This window comes from Papio anubis, chromosome X (assembly GCF_008728515.1).
Source record: "Papio anubis isolate 15944 chromosome X, Panubis1.0, whole genome shotgun sequence".
Taxonomy (NCBI): Eukaryota; Metazoa; Chordata; class Mammalia; order Primates; family Cercopithecidae; genus Papio; species Papio anubis.
In genome coordinates this window covers 529,088-549,881 of record NC_044996.1, presented here as the reverse complement: position 1 = coordinate 549,881, position 20,794 = coordinate 529,088, and the positions used below count along the sequence as shown (strand labels likewise).

Genomic DNA, 20,794 nt, shown 5'->3' with positions numbered 1-20,794 from the left:
TGCTGCAATGAACATTCTCATGCATGTGTCTTTATGGTAGAATGATTTATATTCCTCTGGGCATATATCCAGTAATGAGATTGCTGGATTAAATGGTAGTTCTGCTGTTAGCTCTATGAAGAATCACTACACTATCTTCAACAATGGTTGAACTAGTTTACACTCCCACCAACAGTGTGTAAGTGTTTGCTTTTCTCCACAACCTTGCCAGCATCTGTTATTTCTTGACTTTTTATTTTTAGCCATTCTGACTCATGTGAGATGGTATCTCATTGTGGTTTTGATTTGCATTTCTCCAATGATCAGTAATGAGCTTTTTTTTCATATACTTGTTTGCCCCATGTGTGTCTGTTCATCTGTTCACGTCCTTTGCCCACTTTTGAATGCGATTTTTTTCTTGTAAGTTTGTTTAAGCTCCTTATAGATGCTGGATATTAGACCTTTGTTAGACTCATAGTTTGTAAAAATCTTCTTCCATTCTGTAGGTTGTCTGTTTACTCTGTTGATTGTTTCTTTTGCTGTGTAGAAGCTCTTTGGTATCATCATTCTTAGCAAACTATCACAAGAACAGAAAACCAAACACCGCATGTTCTCACTCATAGGTGGGAACTGAACAACGAGATCACTTGGACTCAGGAAGGGGAACATCACACACCGGGGCCTATCATGGGGAGGGGGGAGGGGGGAGGGATTGCATTGGGAGTTATACCTGATGTAAATGACGAGTTGATGGGTGCAGCAGACTAACATGGCACAAGTATACATATGTAACAAACCTGCATGTTATGCACATGTACCCTACAACTTAAAGTATAATAATAATAAATAAATTTAAAAAAAAAAAAAAAACCCATTTGTCAAATTTTGCTTTTGTTGGGCAATTGCTTTTGACATCTTTGTCATGAAATCTTTGCCTGTTCCTATGTCCAGGATGGCATTGCCTAGGTTGTCTTCTAGGTTTTTGTAGTTTTGGATTTTACACTTAAGTCTTTAATCCATCTTGATTTTTGTATATGGTATAAGGAACAGGTCCAGCTTCAATCGTCTGCATAGGGCTAGCCAGCCTAGCATCATTTATTGACTAGGGAGTGCTTTCCCCATTGCTTGTTTTTGTCAACTTTGTCAAAAATCACACGGTTGTAGGTGTGCGGCCTTATTACTGGGCTCTCTACTATGTCCCATTGGTCTATGTGCCTGTTTTTTCCTTTTCTTTTCTTTTTTTGAGATGGAGTTTCACTCTGTTGCCCAGGCTGGAGTGCAATGACATGATCTTGGCTCACTGCAACCTCTATCTCTCAGGTTCAAGCAATTCTCCTGCCTTAGTCTCCCAAGTAGGTGGGATTACAGGCATGTGCCACCAAGCCTGGCCAACTTTTGTATTTTTAGTAAAGATGGGGTTTCACCATGTTGGCCAGGCTGATCTGGAATGGCTGACCTCAGGTGATCCACCTGCCTCGGCCTCCAAAAGTGCAGGGATTACAGGTGTTGTATCAGTACCATTCTGTGTTTTGCTTACGGTAGCCCTGCAGTAAAGTTAAAAGTTGGCTAATGTGATACCTCTAGCTTTGTTCTTTCTGCTTAGAATTGCCTTGGCTATTCGGGCTATTTTTTGGTTTCATATGAATTTTAAAATAGTTTTTTCTAGTTCTGTGAAGAATGTCATTGTTAGTTTTTAGAAATAACATTAAATCTTTAGATTGCTTTGGGCAGTGTGGTCATTTTGTTGATATTGATTCTTCCTATTCATGAGCATGGGACATTTTTCCATTTGTTTGTGTCTTCTTTTATTTCTTTGACCTGTGTTTTGTAATTCTCATTGTAGATATCCTTCACCTCCTGGGTTAGCTGTATTCTCAGGTTTTAAATTTTTTTGTGTGGCAATTTTGAATGGGATTGCCTTCCCAATTGGGCTCTCAGCTTGGCTGTTGTTGATGTATAGAAATGCTAGTGATTTTTGTACATTGATTTTGCATCCTGAAACTTTGCCAAAGTTGTTTTATCAGCTGAAGGACCTGTTGGGTTGGGAGTATGGGGTTTTCTTTGAGAAAAAAATTTTATTGTGATGTAAAATGCACTTATAAAATGTCCACCAGAAGGCATGTAATTCTTCACTGCTATATAAATCTATTGGGAATATGTTATTCACTGTCTAGGTATGATAATGCCACCTAAAACATATTGTAAATGATGAGTTATTCTCTATAACAAATGTATCACTGATTTTCAGCAATCATAGGTTTAATAATAATTAGTTTAAGACTATAATCACATCTATATTCTGGAATGTCCATTTACTTTAATGTAGTGTAGTGGAATTTAGAGTATAATTGCACATAGATGGTACAGAAAAACATTCACTTCTAAATTATTTTATACCTTCATGACAGGTAGTCTTTCTGACTGAAAATAACTACTTCAGCTATGGTCTGCAACACAGCTCCAGGATTCTTAATGCAATAATTTGGGTGTATGTGTGTCTGTCTCTGTGTGTACCCATGGAACAACTTATACCTTTAATAAACAAGTGCAACATTATTGTCAATTATTTTGCATGTTTAAATACTATAGTCTGATTATTTGTAAACAAACAAAACCTCACAAAAATACTCTAAATTCTATATAAAAAGTCTGTTAACCCATAATTATTCTAATATGCTTTACTTACTTGAACACAAATTTCTGAAGGGTGCATATATCACCTTAGATAATAAGGTTTAGAAATGAGTGCTTTGGCCAGGCGCAGTGGCTCATGCCTGTAATCCCAGCACTTTGGGAGGCAGAGGCAGGCGGATCACCTGAGGTCGGGAGTTCGAGACCAGCCCGACCAACATGGAGAAACCCCATCTCTACTAAAAATACAAAATTAGCCGGGCATGGTGGCGCATGCCTGTAAATCCCAGCTACTTGGGAGGCTGAGGCATGAGAATCACTTGAACCCAGGAGGCAGAGGTTGCAGTGAGCTGAGATTGTGCCATTGCTTTCCAGCCTGGGCAACAAGAGCAAAACTCCATCTCAAAAAAAAAAAAAAAAAGTGTGCTTCACCCTTTGAAATATGCATTTCTGATAACTGATTTACATAGCATAAAGTTTAGATCAATAAATTACAAATCCTGGATCCCCACAGTTCATTTAGAAAATGCCTCAAAGTTATGGTTCTTGTAGCAGGTTTAACAGAGTAAACACTAACTGTTCTAGCTTCCTCTATTTCAAGCATCAAAGAAATATGAGGCTCAAAATCTCTCTAGGTTGTAACTGAAAATGCAAAGCATTAGAAGACAGTTAAATGTGGTTTGAAATACAATATTAATTGAAAGGAGATTATTAAGGTATTTATCTGTGTTAGCCTGTTAAGCACTAGGACTTTAATTTTAAATCTGAATATTTATTCAGAAGTGACAAAGAACACAATTTGCCTATAAAAGTATGGTTTTGGAGAAAAAAGTCAATCCTGATTTTTAAAACTCTTTCAACATTTTTTGTTTCCTTTTGGATGATATTATTTTAAATTTCAATCTGAACATAAATGTTTGGCTTCACAGAGCCTTAGATAATTTACTAAGGCTGTTAAAGTTGCTCTTGTTGCTGCATACAACCTTTTTTGACGAACATGAGAATGATCTGGAAACCATGCAATGAATATTCATTCATGTCCCTGGGCATTCTGAGAATCTTACCTGAATAATATATAGCACGGTTGTTTGTCCTCCAACATTTGATAAGTAAATTCAGTAAAGTTCCAGGTTAAAAATATCAACACTAAAAAATATGTAGCATCTATACACCAATAATGATCTACCCACAAAAGAAATGAAGACGGCAATTCCATTTACAATAGCTAAAAATTAAAATATCTGGGAATAATTTTAATCAAGGAGGTAGAAGATCTTTACAATGAAAACTACAAAATGCTAATGAAAGAAATTGAAAATGAAAAAATATATGGAAAAACATCTCATGCTCATGGTTCAGAAAAATTAATATTGTTAACATTGTAATTTTCCCAAAGTAACCTGCAGATTCAATGCAATCCCTGTCAAAATACCAATGTCATTTTTCACAGAATTAGAAAAAAAGAATACTAAAATTCACATGTAACCAAAAAAGATTCCATATAGCCAAAGCAATTCTAAGCCAAAAGAACAAAGCTGGAGGCATCACAGTACCTGACTTTGAAATATATTACAAGGCTATAGTAACCAAAATAGCATGTTATTGGTATAAAAACAGACACATAGACCAATGGTCAGAATAGAGAACCTAGCAATAAATTCGCATATTTAATGCCAACTTATCTTTGACAAATTTCACAAGAACATTGGGGAACGGACACCTTTTTCAATAAATGGTACTGGGAAAATTGGATAGCCATATGCAGAAGAATGAAACTTGATCCTTATCTCTCACTATATACAAAAATCAACTCAAAATGGACTGAAGACTTAAACATAATACTCAAAACTATAAAAATAAAAAGAGAAAACCTAGGGAAAACTCTTCTGGACATTGGTCTAGACAAATAATTTATGATTGAGATGTCAAAAGCACACGCAATAGAAACAAAAATAGACAAATAGGACTCAATTAAACTAAAAAGCTTCTGCACAGCAAAAGAAATGAGTAAAGAGACAACCTTTTGAATGAGCGGAAATGTTTGCAAACTATTCAACAGGGGACTAATATCCAGAATATACAAGGAAATCAAACAACTCAACAATAAAACAAATCTCATAAAATATGGGCAAAGGGCATGGCCAAAATGTACACAAAGAAATGCTCAACTTTACTAATCAACAGAGAAATGCAAACCAAAACCAAAATGAGATATCATCTCACCTCAGTCAGAATCGCTATTATTAAAAAGACGAAAAAATTAACAGACGTTGGCAAGGATGTGGAGAAAAAGGAACTCTTATACACTATTTTTGGGAATATAAATATAGCCACTATGGAAAACAGCATGGAGATTTCTGAAAAAACCAAAAGTAGCACTACCCTAAGATCCAAAAATCTCACTAATTAGCATTTACCCAAAGCATGAGAAATCAGTATGTCAAAGGGATACCTGCACTCTCATGTTTATTGTTGCATTATTCACAATAGACAAGGTATGGAATCAACCTAAGTGTCCATCAACAGATAAATGGATAAAGAAAGTGTGGTACACATACACAATGAAATAGCATTCAGCCATAAAAGAGAATGAAATCTTGTCATTTGGAACAACATGGATGGAACTGGAATTGTTATGTCAACTGAAATAAGCCAGGCACAAAAAGAAAAACATAGCATGTTCTCACCTATATGTCGGAGTTAAAAAAGTTGATCACATGAAGATAGAGAATGGAGAGATAGATAACAGAGGCTGGGGAAGCTGATTGGGAGGAGAAGGGAAGATGAAGAGAAGTGTGTTAAAAAGTACACACATAAATAAGATAGAAGGAATGAATTCAATGTTTGATAGAAGAGTAGGGTGACTATAGTTACAAAAATGTATTGTACTTGCGTCATGGACACCATAGATACCCTGACTTTATCACTATGCATTACATACACATAATAGAATTCCATATGTATCCCATAATTTGTGCTGATAAAAACATTTTAAAAGAAGGTGAACCATCAGAGAGACATTCTCCCGTGGGTTTTAGAGGAAGAGAACAATCAGCTATGTTGTGAAATGCCTATACAGAGGGGTAGCCTCTAGTAACTGAATGCCAACCCCAACAAACAGCTACCCAATAACCTAAGACTTCAGTCATATAGCTTCAAGGAACTGAATTCGGCCAAAAACTTGAATGAAGATGGAAGAGTCACCTGGGCCCCAAATGATAACTGTGTTCCTGACCAACACTTTGAATGCAGCTTTTTGATACCCTGAGCAGAGGACCTCAGCAGGTCATACCCAGACAACTGACCAATGGAAGCTGTGAGATAATAAATAGATGTTATTTTAAGATACTAAGTTTGTGGTAATTTGTTACACAGCAATAGAAAATTAATACAGCATGCTTCTTGTTTCTAGACCTATCCTGGGTAGACAGAGATGTGCGGTTGTCATTCAAGTGTAGGCAGTACAGTTCTGGCCTCTGGTTAACTGCTTGAAGTCTATTTCCTGGCCACTAACCCTTGTGTTGGGTATGTTCTTTCATTTCATCAGTGGTGTTAAGGACCAGTCATGACCAATCCTTATGCATAACATAGTGTTAGTACCCCACTCCCTACTCCTATCTCACTATATGTTCCTACTCTATTTCTAGACCACCGAGAACTTACCTTCTTGTGTTATGTATGTTATACAGCTTTTAAACATTATTTGAAATATTATACATATCATCCTTTTGTATTTGAAGTTGGAGAGGGATGTTTATGCATGTGTGTCATTTGACATGTAGGCCCAGAAATCCAAAAGTACTTAAATTGGTAAGAATACTCAATCTGCAATAAACAAGCCAGTAAAATAGATTATCTTCAGCAAAATAGTATCCTGTAAGTGCTGTACCTTGGAGGAGCCAGGGTCTGTTCTAGAAACTCCTCAATTTTAATGAAGTCTGTTTTCAACTCCTTGTTATACACCAGGAATGGAGGATTGGTACCTGGGGCTAAGTCCTTCAGTTCTTCAGGCTTTCTATGATTATTAAAAATAAGCAGAGTTAGGTCTCTAGATAAAGTACACATTAAATAAACACCAATATTTTATTGGTATGTACGAATCTCAATTCCTAGAATTTAACATGTCCTGATTTCTCTTACCTGGTCATGTCAACCGTTGTCACATTAAATTTAACTCCTTTAAGCCAGAGGATCATGAAAAGGCGTTGGCAAAAGGGACAGTTTCCAATACTCTCTCCATCACTTCCAGCCTATTAAGATAAAGAGAGACCACAGTTCATTTGTTTGTTCAATAAGTATGTATTGAGTGCCTACTAGGAAATGAGCTCGTTGCTAGAGACAAACATGGACATTCTCAATCTCAAGAACTCCATCATCTATGGACAGAGAGATATACAGAAGCAAATAATTTCATTATATGTAAAGTTACAACTGTGATGGGTACATAATAATAAATTTTATATATTATCAGAATTTATATAATTTTCCTATTGATAGACATTTAAGATATTCCAAAATTTTTACTAATCTAAGTACTTCAGCAACAAACATTTCTGGGCATATAGCTTCTTCCACTTCTGAGATTATATCTTTAAGGTTAATCTTTAAAATGAAAATGGTAAGTAAAATGTATGCACATTTCCCATTTTGATAGCTCTTACCAAATTTCCTTTCTGAAAGGTATCTTTCCATATGGCCATTGACCGTTTCCTTATTTTGCTAATTGTTTGTTCATGACAGTTTTTAATTTTTTTATGAAGGTAATGACTTTTTCTTATTGTTTGGAAAAATTATTTGTATATTAAAGACATTAACTCTTTGTGATACATGGTACATGTAATTTTAAAAACATGGATTATATAAAATTTAAATTTACATGAGATCTACCATTCTTTCCCAAAAACTCCTTAAGCTGATAAGCAACTTCAGCAAAGTCTCAGGACACAAAATCAATGTGCAAAAAGCATTTCTATACACCAATAATAGACAGTCAAATCACGAGTGAACTCCTGTTCACAACTGCTACAAAGAGAATAAAATACCTAGGAATACAACTTACAAGGGACGTGAAGGACTTCTTCGAGGAGAACTACAAACTACTGCTCAAGGAAATAAGAGAGGACACAACAAATGGAAAAACATTCCATGCTCATGGATAGGAAGAATCAATATCGTGAAAATGGCCATACTGCCCAAAGTAATTTATAGATTCAATGCTATTCCCATCAAGCTACCATTGCCTTTCTTCACAGAATTCGAAAAAATCTGCTTTAAATTTCATATGGAACCAATAAAGAGCTTGTATAGCCAAGACAATCTGAAGCAAAAACAAAAACAAACAAACAAACAAAAAACCCAAGCTGGAGACATCACGCTACCTGACTTCAAACTATACTACAAGGCTACAGTAACCAAAGCAGCATGGTACTGGTACCAAAACACATATATAGACCAATGGAACAGAACAGAGGCCTCAGATATAACACCACACATCTACAACCATCTGACCTTTGACAAACCTGACAAAAACAAGAAATGGGGAAAGATTCCCTATTTCATAAATGGTGGTGGGAAAAGTGGCTATCCATATGCAGAAAACGGAATCTGGACCCCTTCCTTACACCTTACACAAAACTTAACTAAGATGGATTAAAAACTTAAACGTAAGACCTAAAACCATAAAAACCCTAGAAGAAAACCTAGGCAATACCATTCAGGACATAGGCATGGGCAAAGACTTCATGACTAAAACACCAAAAGCAATGGCAACAAAAGCCAAAATTGACAAACGGGATCTAATTAAACTAAAGAGCTTCTGCACAGCAAAAGAAACTGTCATCAGAGTGAGCAGGCAACCTACAGAATGGGAGAAAAATTTTGCAGTCTATCCATCTGACAAAGTGCTAATATCCAGAATCTACAAGGAACTTAAACAAATTTACAAGAAAAAAACAACCCCATCAAAAAGTGGGCAAAGGATATGAACTTCTCAAAAGAAGACATTTATGCGGCCAACAACCATATGAATAAAAGCTCATCATCACTGGTCATTAGAGAAATGCAAATCAAAACCACAATGAGACAACATCTCACACCAGTTAAAATGGCAATCATTAAAAAGTCAGGAAACAACAGATGCTGTAGAGGATGTGGAGAAATAGGAACGCTTTTACACTATTGGTGGGAAGGTAAATTAGTTCAATCATTGTGGAAGACAGTGTGACAATTCCTCAAGGATCTAGAATCAGAAATACCATTTGACCCAGCAATCCCATTACTGGGTATATACCCAAGGGATTATAAATCATTCTACTATAAAGGCACATGCACACATATGTTTACTGCAGCACTATTTACAATAGCAAAGAGTTGGAACCAACCCAAATGGCATCAGTGATAGAGTGGACAAAGAAAATGTGGCACATATACACTATGGAATACTATGTAGCCATAAAAGAGAATGAGCTCATGTCCTTTGCGGAGACATGGATGAAGATGGAAACCATCATGCTCAGCAAACTAACAGAAAACCAAACATCACAAGTTCTCACTCATAAGTGGGAGTTGAACAATGAGAACACATGGACACAGGGAGGGGAACATCAGACAATGGAGCCTTTTGTGGAGTTGGGGGAAATGAGAGGGAGAGCATTACCTAACGCATGTGGAGCCCAAAACCTAGATGACGGGTTGATGGGTGCAGCAAACCACCATGGGACATGTATACCTATGTAACAAACCTGCATGTTCTGCACATGCATCCAAGAACTGAAAGCATAATAAAAAAAGAAAATGTGATATATATACACACACATATATGTGTATATATACACACACACATATGTGTATATATACACACACACATACATATGTGTGTACACACACATGCACACACACACACACCATGGAATACTACTCAGCCATAAAAAGGAACTAAATAACTGCATTTGCAGCAATCTGGAAGGAATTGGAGACTATTCTTCTAAGTGAAGTAACTCAGGAATGGAAAACCAAACATGGTATGTTCTCACTCATAATTGGGAGCTGAGCTATGAGGACGCAAAGGCATAAGAATGATACGATGGACTTTGAAGACTCAGAGAAAGGGGTGGGGGAGTGAGGGATAAAAGACTACACATTGGGTACAGTGTACACTGCTTGGGTGATAGATGCACCAATATCTCTTAAGTCACTACTATATATCTTATTCACGTAAACAAACATCACCTATTCCCCAAAAACCCATTGAAAAATAAATAATTTTTTTAAAAAAAGAAACAAAATCATTGTGTTGTATACATTGAATATATACAATTTTTATTTGCCAATTAAATAATCTAAAATAAAAAAGGAAAAAAGAAAATGAGCAAATGACATGAACAGACATTGCACATACAGATGACAAATAAGCACATAAAATGTTCAATTTTATTAGCCTTTAGGGAAATGCAAATTTAAACAATAAAATGTCATACACACCTTTCAAAATAGTTAAGATAAAAATAGTGACAACACAAAACGCTGGTGAGAATGCACAGAAATATTGCTGGGTTTAATGTAAAATAGTATGACCACACTGGAAAGCACTTTGGCAATTTCTTACAAATCTAAACATGCAGCTGCTACGCAACCAAACAACTAGACCCTTTGGCATTTATCTCAGAGAAATGAAAACTTATGTCCATAAAGAAACCTGTAAAAGAGGATTTATACAGCCTTGTTTGTAATAACCCCAAACTGGTGACAACCAAAATGTCCTTCAACAGCTGAATAATTAAGCCAATTGTGGCCTATCAGTATCAAGGAGCAGTACTCAGCAATTAAAAGGATCGAACTGTTGATACACACAACAACTTGGATGAAGTTCCAGGGAATTATGCTGAGTGGGGAAAAAAAGACAACCCCAAAAGGTGATATACTGTATTATTCCATCCACATAGCATTCTTGACATGATAAAATTATCAAAGCGGAAGAGATTAATGGTTGAGGGATTGGGTGAGACACAAGTGGATGTGGCTTTAAAAGGGCAACACGGATCTGTGTAGTGATGAAAATCTTCTGTATCTGACTGCATCAATGTCAATAATGTCCTGGTTTTCTTATCATACTATAGTTTTACAAGATGTTATCATTAAGGGAAACTTGGTAAGGGGCACACAGAATCTCTCTGTATTATTTATTAAAATGGCAGGTGAATCTGCAACCATCTCAACATAACACCTTAATTTTAAAAAATTTTAGTCATAAGAAACAAGACACACATACACACAGAGAATATATTTAATGTTATAGAAATAAATTCATAATACATTGTTAAATAAAAATAGCTTACAAAACAATATATTAAAAGCAATGGCAAAAAGCGCAATTAATTTTGTACCAACCTAATATATGAAATAACCTCTTTTTGATGAATATATTTATCTATATAAGTGAAGAAATAGAGCATAAAAAGCTATACACATAAATGTTAAAGTAGGTGGTATCATGGATGATTTTTATTGATTTTATTTTCACTTAGCGATATTTTGTAATTTATGTAACTAAAATAAAATAAAGTCACTTAAAAAAAAAAAGAATGAGATCATGTCCTTTATAGGAACATGAATGGAGCTAGAAGCCATTATCCCTAGCAAATTAATGCAGCAACAGAAAACCAAATACCACACATTCTCACTTAAGTGGCAGCTAAAAGAAGAGAATACATGGACTCATAAAAGGAAACAGCAGACACTAGGGCCTATTGGAGGGTGGAGGGTGGAGGGTGGGAGGAAGGAACAGATCAGAAAAAAAATAAAACCTAATGGGTACTAGGCTTCATACCTGGGTGATGAAATAATTTGTACAACAAACCCCCATGACACAAGTTAACCTATATATCAAATTTGCACATGTACCCCTGTACTTAAAAGTGGAAACAAAACCAAAATGGAAGACCATTTATCATGACCAAGTGCAATTTATTCCAGTGATGGAAGAATGGTTCAACATACACACATCAATTAATGAGACACATCAACAGAATGAAGAACAAAAACCTTATGATCATTTTAATTGTGCTGAAAAAGCATTTGATAATATTAAACATCCCTTTATGACAAAAAACCCTCAAAAACACGGGTATAGAAGGAACATACCTCAACAGAATAAAAGCCATATATGACAAACCCATAGCTAGTATTATACTGAATGGAGAAAAACTGAAAGCCTGTCCTCTAAGATCAGGAACATAACAAGGATGCCCACTTTCACCACTATTATTCAACATAGTACTGCAAGTCCTAGCCAGAACAAACAGACAAGATAAAGAAATAAAAAGGCATCCAAATTGGAAAGGAGGAAGTCAAATTATCTTGTTTGCAGATGATATGACCTTATATTTGGAGAAACCTAAATACTCCAATGAAAACTCTTAAAGTTGATAAATTCAGTAAAGTTGCAGGTTACAAAATCAATGTACAAAAATCAGTGACATTTCTATATGCCAACAGTGAACAATCTGAAAAAAATCAAGAAAGTAATTCCATTTACAATAGCTACAAATGAAATAAAGTACCTAGTAATTAACAAAAGTACTAAAAGATTGCTACATGAAAACTATAAAACATTGATACAAGAAATTGAAAAAGACACACAAAAATGGAAAGATATTCTATATGAATTGGAAGAATAAATATAGTTGAAATGTCCATAGTACCCAAAGCAATCTATAGATTCAATGCAATCCCTATCAAAATGACAAACACATTATTCACAGAAATTTTAAAAAATCCTAATATTTATATGGAACCAGGAAAGACCCAGAATAGCCAAAGCTATCTCCTAAGGAATACCTGACTTCAAATTATACTACAGAGCTATAGTAACCAAAATGGCATGGTCCTGGCATAAAAAAGACACATAGATCAGTGGAAAAGAATAGAGAACCCGGAGATAAGTCCATACATTTACAGTGAACTCATTTTCAGGAAAGGTGCCAAGAACATATACTGGGGAAAGGACAATCTCATCAATAAATGGTGCTGGGAAAACTGGATATCCATATGCAAAAGAATGAAACTAGACCCCTATCTCTCACTATATACAAAAAATCAAATTCAAATGGATTAAAGACTTAAATCTAAAACTTGAAACTGTGAAACTACTAAAAGAAAACATTAGGGAAACTCTTCAAGACATCAGAGTGGGCAGAGATTTCTTGAATAATATGCCATAAATACAGGCAAGCAAAGCAAAAATGGACAAATGGCATCACATCAAGTTAACAAGCTTCTGCACAGCAAAGGAATCAACAATATGAAAAGACGACCCACAGAATGGGAGAAAGTATTTGCAAACCACCTATCTGACAAGAGATTAAATAACCAGAATATATAACGAGCTCAAATAACTCTATAGGAAAAAATCTAATACTGTGTTTGACAAATGGGCAAAAGATATGAATAGACATTCCTCAAAAGAAGATATACAAATGGTGAAGAGCCATATGAAAAGGTGCTCAATGTCATTGATAATCAGAGAAATTCGAATCAAAACTACAATGAGATATCAACTCAGCTCAGTTATTAGATTGGTAAAAAAGTAATTGCAGTTTTGCCATTACTTTCAGTTGCAAAAACCGCAATTACTTTTGCACCAACCTAATAAAATGGCCTTTATCCAAAAGACAGGAAATAACAAATGCTGGTGAGGATATGGAGAAAAGGAAATCCTCATACACTGTTGGTGGGAATGTAAATTAGTACAACCACTATGGAGAACAGTTTGGAGGTTCCTCAAAAAAATAAAAACAGATCCAGCAATCCCACCTCTAGGTATCTACCTAAAAGAAAGGAAATCAGCATATCGTGGAGATCTCTGCACTCCCACATTCATTGCAGTACTATTCACAATAGCCAAGATTTGGAAGCAACCTAAATATCCCATCAACAGATGAATGGATAAAGAAAATGTGGTGCATATACACAACAGAGTACTATTTGACCACAAAAAAGAATGAGATTTAGTCATTTGCGATAACATGGAAGGAACTGGACATCATATGTTACAGAAAATAAGCTAGGCACAGAAAGACACTCTTCACATGTTCTCACTTATTTGTGAGAGCTAAAAATGAAAACAATATAACTCAGAGAGAGAGAGAGTAGAAGGATGGCTACTAGAGGCTGGGAAGGGTAGTGAGGGGGTGTGTGTGGGGAAGTGAAGAGTGTTAATGGGTACAAAAAATAGCTAGGAAGGATGAATAACACCTAGTATTTACTAGCACAATAAGGTGACTGCAGTGAAAAATAATTTAATTGTACATTTAAAAATAACTAAAACAGTTTAATTGAATTGTTTGTAAACCAAAAGATAAATGCTTGAGGGGATGGATACCCCATTTACCTGATGTGATTATTACATGTTGTATGCCTGTATCAAAATATTCTGTGCAATCCATAAATATATATCATAAATAGATATACCTACTGTGTACTCACAAAAATTAAAAATTAAAGTTAAAAACCAATTAAAATGGGGAAGAGATTTGAGCACGTTAAAAAGGAAGATATACAGATGATAAATAAGGACATGAAAAGATGCCCAATATCATTAGACATGTGGGAAAGGCAAATTAAAACCACAACGAGCTAACATGATAAACACATTAGAATAACTGAAATGAAAAAGAATGACCATACCAAGTGTGGACAGGAAAGTGGAGCAAGTGGAACTCTCACATAATGAAGTGAAGTGTAAAATGGTACAACTGCTTTTTAAAATATTTTGTCAAAGTTAAATATGTACCTATTATATGACCCAGCAATTCCAATCTTAGGTCTTTACCCAAGAGAAATGAAAGCATATGGCCATAGAAATATGTAAGTGAATACTTATAACAATATTCACAATAGCCCCAAACTGGAAACAACCCAAATGTCTTTCAATGGGTGAATGAATAAACACATTATGGTATATCCATACAATTGAATGCTTCAGTAATAAAAAGGAATGAGATATTGAAACACACAACAACATGGGTGCATCTTAAAATAATTATGCTGAGTGAAAGATAGCAGGCACAAAAGCATACATACCATATAATTTCATCTACAGAAAATTCTAGAAAATGTAAGGCTAACAAAAAGCAGATCAATGGTTGGCTGTGGTGGAGAGAGGTAAAAGGTAGGGTAGGGAAGACTGACTGCAAAGAGACACAAGGGAACTTTCTGAGGTGATGAACATATTCTACATTTTGATTGGAATGGTGGTTATATGTGCATATACATTTGTCAAGTTATTGAACTGTACACTTAATGCATGCATTTTATTTTATGTAAATTTTACCTTGATAAAATATATGAATATAGAGAAATTCAAAAAGAAGAACAAAAAACACCCCCAAATAAATGATATTATGCAGAGGTTGCAGACATTGTAATGACAAAGGTAAGGATATGACTATGGGAAGAAGCACCTGAGAGATGATAAGGACTAAGATCCCTGGAGGAGGGAAAGTCAGGGATCTGAGGGGCTAGAGTGTTGGAAAAATCATCTGTGTAGATATTAAAATCACCAAGAATTATGATAAGAAAGACTAGAGAGAGTAGCCTATACAAGGAAATAAAAGGTACTTAATCTTACGGCTGCTCTGATCTATTATGCGTAGCATTATTAAGGTCCAGAAACACTGGACAAAATTTCAATTTTTTGACAAAATTTTCTTTCCGTGATAGTGGATGTGACAAAGAAAATGATATTGTTGATCTTTGTGATGGCGGGGTGTGAAGAGGTATGGGAAGAGACAACCAACCTTAGCAGCTGCATTTGTTTTGTAATGGAAGTCAGACTAAGGATCCAATCAAAACTAGGTTTAGTGAGGGGAAACATGATTAAGGGTGGGAGGCAGGAAGAAGAATGGAGTCTGATAATAGACACAGCAGGAAGGGTGGATTGCCTTTGGCAAAAGGAGAATAAAACACTGAGGTGTGGGGGAAATGCAGTAAAGTTTTACAGGAAAACAGAAGATTGTTTTTTTTTTTTTCTGTTATGTTATGCTGATTTAAAGTGCCATCACATAAAATTTTAGGATATAAATTCACTAGCCTGATTGATGAATTACCGACCTCTTAATTATCTTCAGCTGGCAAAGACAGGCTGCGGCCATTCACCAAAACAATTTTTTTTCTCTTTGTGTTTGTGATCTAAGTTTTTAAACATGAAAAATAATAATGGCAATGATAGTTAACATTTATATAGTATTTACTACATTGCCAACTACTGTGCTTTATATACTTGTTTTATTTAATGCTTACAAATAGGATGATGCTATGAGGTAGGCTCTGTTATTACTCTTGTTTTACAGGTGAGGAAACTGAGGCTCAGAGAGGCTAATTTGCTCAAGTACAGTCGGCTAATCAAGAGTTGATGACATACATCCTCTTCTCACTTAGCAAATTCAGGACTAGGACTATATCCTCCATACACCATACTCTTAAACACTGCCTTCTCTCATTTAATAGTTTTGTCGAATTTTTATATTAATCAGTCTTTATGAGTATTTATAACAGCTATAAGATACTTTGAAATGGTCTGAACACTCAGAGAAGAGTATCATCTCTTCCCTCTTTCTCCCACACATTAAACAAGTTTTTTACAAAATTATTACATTCAGAATTTTGGCCCAAATATTAGATTCCATAATTTTATGTACAAATATACTAAAACTTAATTTTAGAGTCTTTGGTACAGAATGCAAACATTCCATATAACAACAAACAACAAACCATTAAGATTATTTCATCCCTGCACTTAGAGAAAATAAAATGTGTGTTATCAAATCCTTTGTTCTTAGTTATTAGATAGAAACCTTGCTCAAATCATTCAGATCTAAAAGACAATGTTTTTATTGACTACACAGAACACATAGATATTGTGGTATAAATTCTTAATTGTGACAGGAGAATGCTTAATCTCTTGTAGTAATGCCTTTTAAAAATTACTCATTAGCACTTTTAGTCCTTCTCAACCCCTATTTCCCCTCCCAATATCTTCCATGAAACTTCTAGAGACCTGTGGAACACAGCTTAAAATAAAACAAAAACCTGGACCAGATGATATTTGAGGTTCTTCCAGAAAATCTGTAGTTTGTATCAATGTCATCAGATAAGCTTACATCTATCTAGAGCACTCCACCTGATAAAATTCTGGAATAGTTTACTAAAAAGTTCACACAACTGAAAACAATTGAATAATATTAGACATAGTTATTTTAAAGTATTGGAATTCTAACTCTGCCACTAACTAGCTATGTGACCTTGGGCAAAGTTACTTAGCTGCTCTTTGCTTTAATTTCTGTATTCATAAAAGAGGGTTAATAATAAACCACTTAGCACAGCGCCTACCATATGGTAAGTACTCAATAAATTATTGGTTACTTTGAAAGTTATTATTTAATTCAACATTTTCTCATCCATGTGTGACTTGCTAAAGTTTCCTGTCCAGATTACCACCCAAATATAAAAAGTCTATGAAGATAAACACATACATCAAAGCCAACAATTGATTTAAGGAGTCTAATTGAGTTGAATTAACAGTTCGTACAAAGGGAACACTTTAGTTACCCAGTGAAGAGACATTACTTCTGATTTGGAATTGGTAAATGTAAAAAGCTAGCTAGGAAATTACAGCTCATTTATATCCTATCTGAGCAGTTATATGTTTTGCTACAACCCAGAGATAGGAGAAGTCGCTCTTATGCCCGATAGTTTAGCAAACACTTAATCGCGTTACCTAGCACTGCAGGAATTCAAGGGTCTTTCTCTCACAATTTTGAAAAGACAGGTTGGTGATGTCCTTGGTGTATATATGTGACAAACTGTTAAATAATCTAAATGGCTGTAAACACATACTTTTGCCAATAGGTATTTAACTTAACATTTGGTGAGTATATCTCATTTTATGTCTTTGTAAGCCATCAGGAAGTTGTATAGTTTTAGAGGCAAGTTACTTAAACTTTATTGCCTTAGTTTACCTATCTAGAAATGATGAGAACAACATTATAATATTGTAATAACTAAAAGTTGTAATGAAGTAGTAATAACTACTACTATCACTACTACTACTGATGATGCTAGTAATATATAAGCACCGTTAATAACAACCTATCTCCTAAGTTGTTAGGACTAAATTAGGTAACATATGTAAAGTGTTTAGAAAAGAGCCAGGCACAATATGAGTTTGTTATTGTTCTTATTATCCTGAATACTTCCAATAGTCAATGAAAATAAAGGGAAAAGCTAAACAGTTAATGCAAGCAAGGATTTAGTAACTATTTAATTTTTACTGGGAATAACCCATATAAGTTTTTCTTCCTTGATGAGCTAATTTGGAAACACATGTTCCTTTCTCTTGATTTAGGGGTTTTCCAAAGTGCTTTTCTGAAAAGTTAAGACATGTTAAAAAAAAAACACAAAAAACTCCATGGCAGACCAAAAAGAAGAAGCAGAGCATTCTAAAATGTCCCCCTCCTCACATAACAAGCACATAGACTCCTGGTTTTTTTCTCCCACAGTGTCCATGTGACCCTGCTGTGATGTTTGTCCATTGTAGAAGTTTAGGAAGTTCTGTCTGGGCTATGTGTGGGAATGGAGTTCTCAGGTCATTCTCCACCCTCCCCTCCACCCAGTCAGGCCTTTCAAAACCTATCTCATAAAACACAGATTCTGAGACTTGGAAAGCCCTTAAGGATCATCTTGTCATGCTCCTTCATTGTATAGATGGAGAAACAAAGGTCTGGAGAGAGGGAGGGATTTTTCTAAGGTTATATAGGAAGCCATTGCGAATATAAGTTAGTTGCTCACTACAAACCAGTCTAGTGCTTTTCCACCATATCACCTTGCCTTTTTCAGAAGAGTTCTCTTTTCCTGTTGTCATCTAAGAACAGTCACATACCCGGGCATTTTTCGAGAACTCAGAGTAGGAAAATAATCACAACATTTTTTCCTATCTCTAGCCCAAATGTGGAGAATTTTTAAAAACATTGGACTTCAGTGTCAAAAACTAATATATTCTACATGCAGTTATTATAGCTGGAAAACTTACCTTTACAAAAAGCTCAATCTCAGGGTCCACTTGAGTGCTGGGCCTCAGGCCTGACATCTTTGTCTTTACTGCCAGTTGTCAGCCTCCTGCCTCCTGTAGAGTCCACAATACTTGTAGACTCTTTTCTCAATTTTATCCAAAGACTCAAGTAATGTTGGTGCTTTAAGAAGAGAGTCTAGTTTGTAGTGGACTGAGTCAGACCTGGAGCCAGTCTCTTCTCTCAAGAGGTGTGACGCAGAAAATTCTAGATGCTTAAGTGCAGCTCTTGAATTCGTTTTCCTTCTTCCTCCTGACCCAACATTTAAATCAAGGAGGAGCCAAAGGGCTGTGTATAAACTGGCTGGCTAGAAGGGTGGGTGTGTTTCCAGAGAGGCTTCAATGCCATGAGTCAGCATAGGAGAAACACATGCACACAAACACACACATGCAGTGCTAGCTTCTATATATCAAGCAGACCAGATGTTCTCTAGAGCCTCCCTTTGAGTCCTGGGCTCCATGCCCAGAAAAGGGCCTCTTATTGGTGTTCCTGTAACTTGAAAGCATTTCCAGGAAAAGGGCCAGAAATGACTTGGATTTTTATTATTGAAAAGGATGTTTATCCAATGATACTGTCTAAAAGAGGGTTAAAAAATTGTACTTTATTAAATGTTTCCACCCCCAATTCTACTGCTCACACAGCCAGATTTCTGTTCTGGGTTGCAAATTTCACTTCTCTCTACAACCAGGGAATGTTCACTGGGGTGGTTGAGTCTGGGGGCTTGTTTAGCGTGCCCCACCTAGTTCTTTATTTCTTGGAAGCTTGGACTGGAACAGATCACTTCCTTGTTTTGGCGTCTGTTTCAGGAACCACCATTTGTTCTGTATTTCTGCTTGTCAACCCTGGGAACAGCAGCAAAACCAGTCAAATGGATCACTCTGTGTCTGCAGTTTCTGACAGCTGTATCTGATGCCTCCAGGGTCTGGGAGTAGGACCCCGGGATCAACAAACCTCTTTGTTGGGAAGAGTCTCTTCCTGCTTGGAGCAAAACAGAATGCAGATCCATCAGTTGGGCACCACTGTGGTCCCCTTTCTCTAACACTAAGCATCCCCCATGCTCATATGGGCTGTACATGCGCCTGCCATTGCCCTGTGTAAAGATTTACAGGATAAGAAACCCTTGAAAGAACTCAGCCTGCTCCATACCTGTAGCTTCTAGGGAAGGAGTGACTGATATGTAGGTGAGTGTTCTTCTGGACGAGAGAAAGACCTCATGATTCCCCAAATGGTTTGAAAAGTGAGAAGAAAATTGTGCTGGACATCTACTGAGCCAACCTTAGGGGTGAGTTTTCTACTGGCTATTTGGCAGGACCTGATGTCTGCCTCGTTTAGCCCTATTTTTACTCTATTCATCATACTCTGTTCATTCACTCCAAAGGCAATCAATGAATGTCAACTCTGTGCCAGGATGCTGATCCATTCACTGAGATTGGCAGCGCGGGAGGACAGCCAGTTCGGGAGGACAACAGGAATTCAACTTTAAGCATACTCAGTCTGAGGCCTCCTCACCTTTCCCCACTCCCTATATCTAACCACTACAAAATCTTGTCACTTCTACATCTTGAATATTTAAAAAATCCATCCACTTCTCTTTGCCCCTATGGCCACTCCAGATTTCAAGCCAGCAACATTCTTTTTTAATTGATTTTAAAATTTTTATTTTAAAAGACCAAATGGTTGCTTGACCTTCGACTCTCATGAGAAAACCACAACCCTTACTGTCACCACCACCACCACCACCACAGCAACAACAACAAACAGCCTAATGACCTCTGTGTGATCCCTAATACATTGGCAAAGTAAAGAGATGAATGTTCTCTTTTGTTTTCTTGATGCTGAATGTGTTTAAAAACATGTTTAGGATAATTAGCGTGCCCTAAAATTCATGTATTTAAAGTGATTTTATAAATTTATTGGGTGGTGCAACCATCACTACAATCTAATTTTAGAACACTTGCATCACGTCAGTGACATCTTCCTTGACCATTTGCAGTCAGTCTTCATTACCACTCCCAGCATCAGACAACCAGTAATCTACATTCTGTGCCTATGGATTTGCCTAT

At 36.0% G+C, this 20,794-nt stretch overlaps 1 protein-coding gene across 2 annotated transcripts in view; it reads right to left on the bottom strand.

Annotated features, from left to right (window-relative positions):
• Positions 1-20,794, bottom strand: part of CLIC2 (chloride intracellular channel 2) — a 113,270-nt gene that overhangs the window by 17,448 nt on the left and 75,028 nt on the right. Inside the window, exons 1-3 of one of the 2 annotated variants that reach the window (XM_003918500.4) lie at positions 18,695-19,324; positions 6,751-6,860; positions 6,500-6,625 (exon numbers count right to left, since the gene is read on the bottom strand). In XM_003918500.4, coding sequence (XP_003918549.1) covers positions 6,500-6,625; positions 6,751-6,860; positions 18,695-18,751 — 293 coding nt within the window. In that variant the 5' untranslated portion in view covers positions 18,752-19,324. Of the gene's footprint in view, positions 1-6,499; positions 6,626-6,750; positions 6,861-18,694; positions 19,325-20,794 lie in introns of those variants that run through there. The other variant, XM_031660447.1, reaches the window with a different exon arrangement.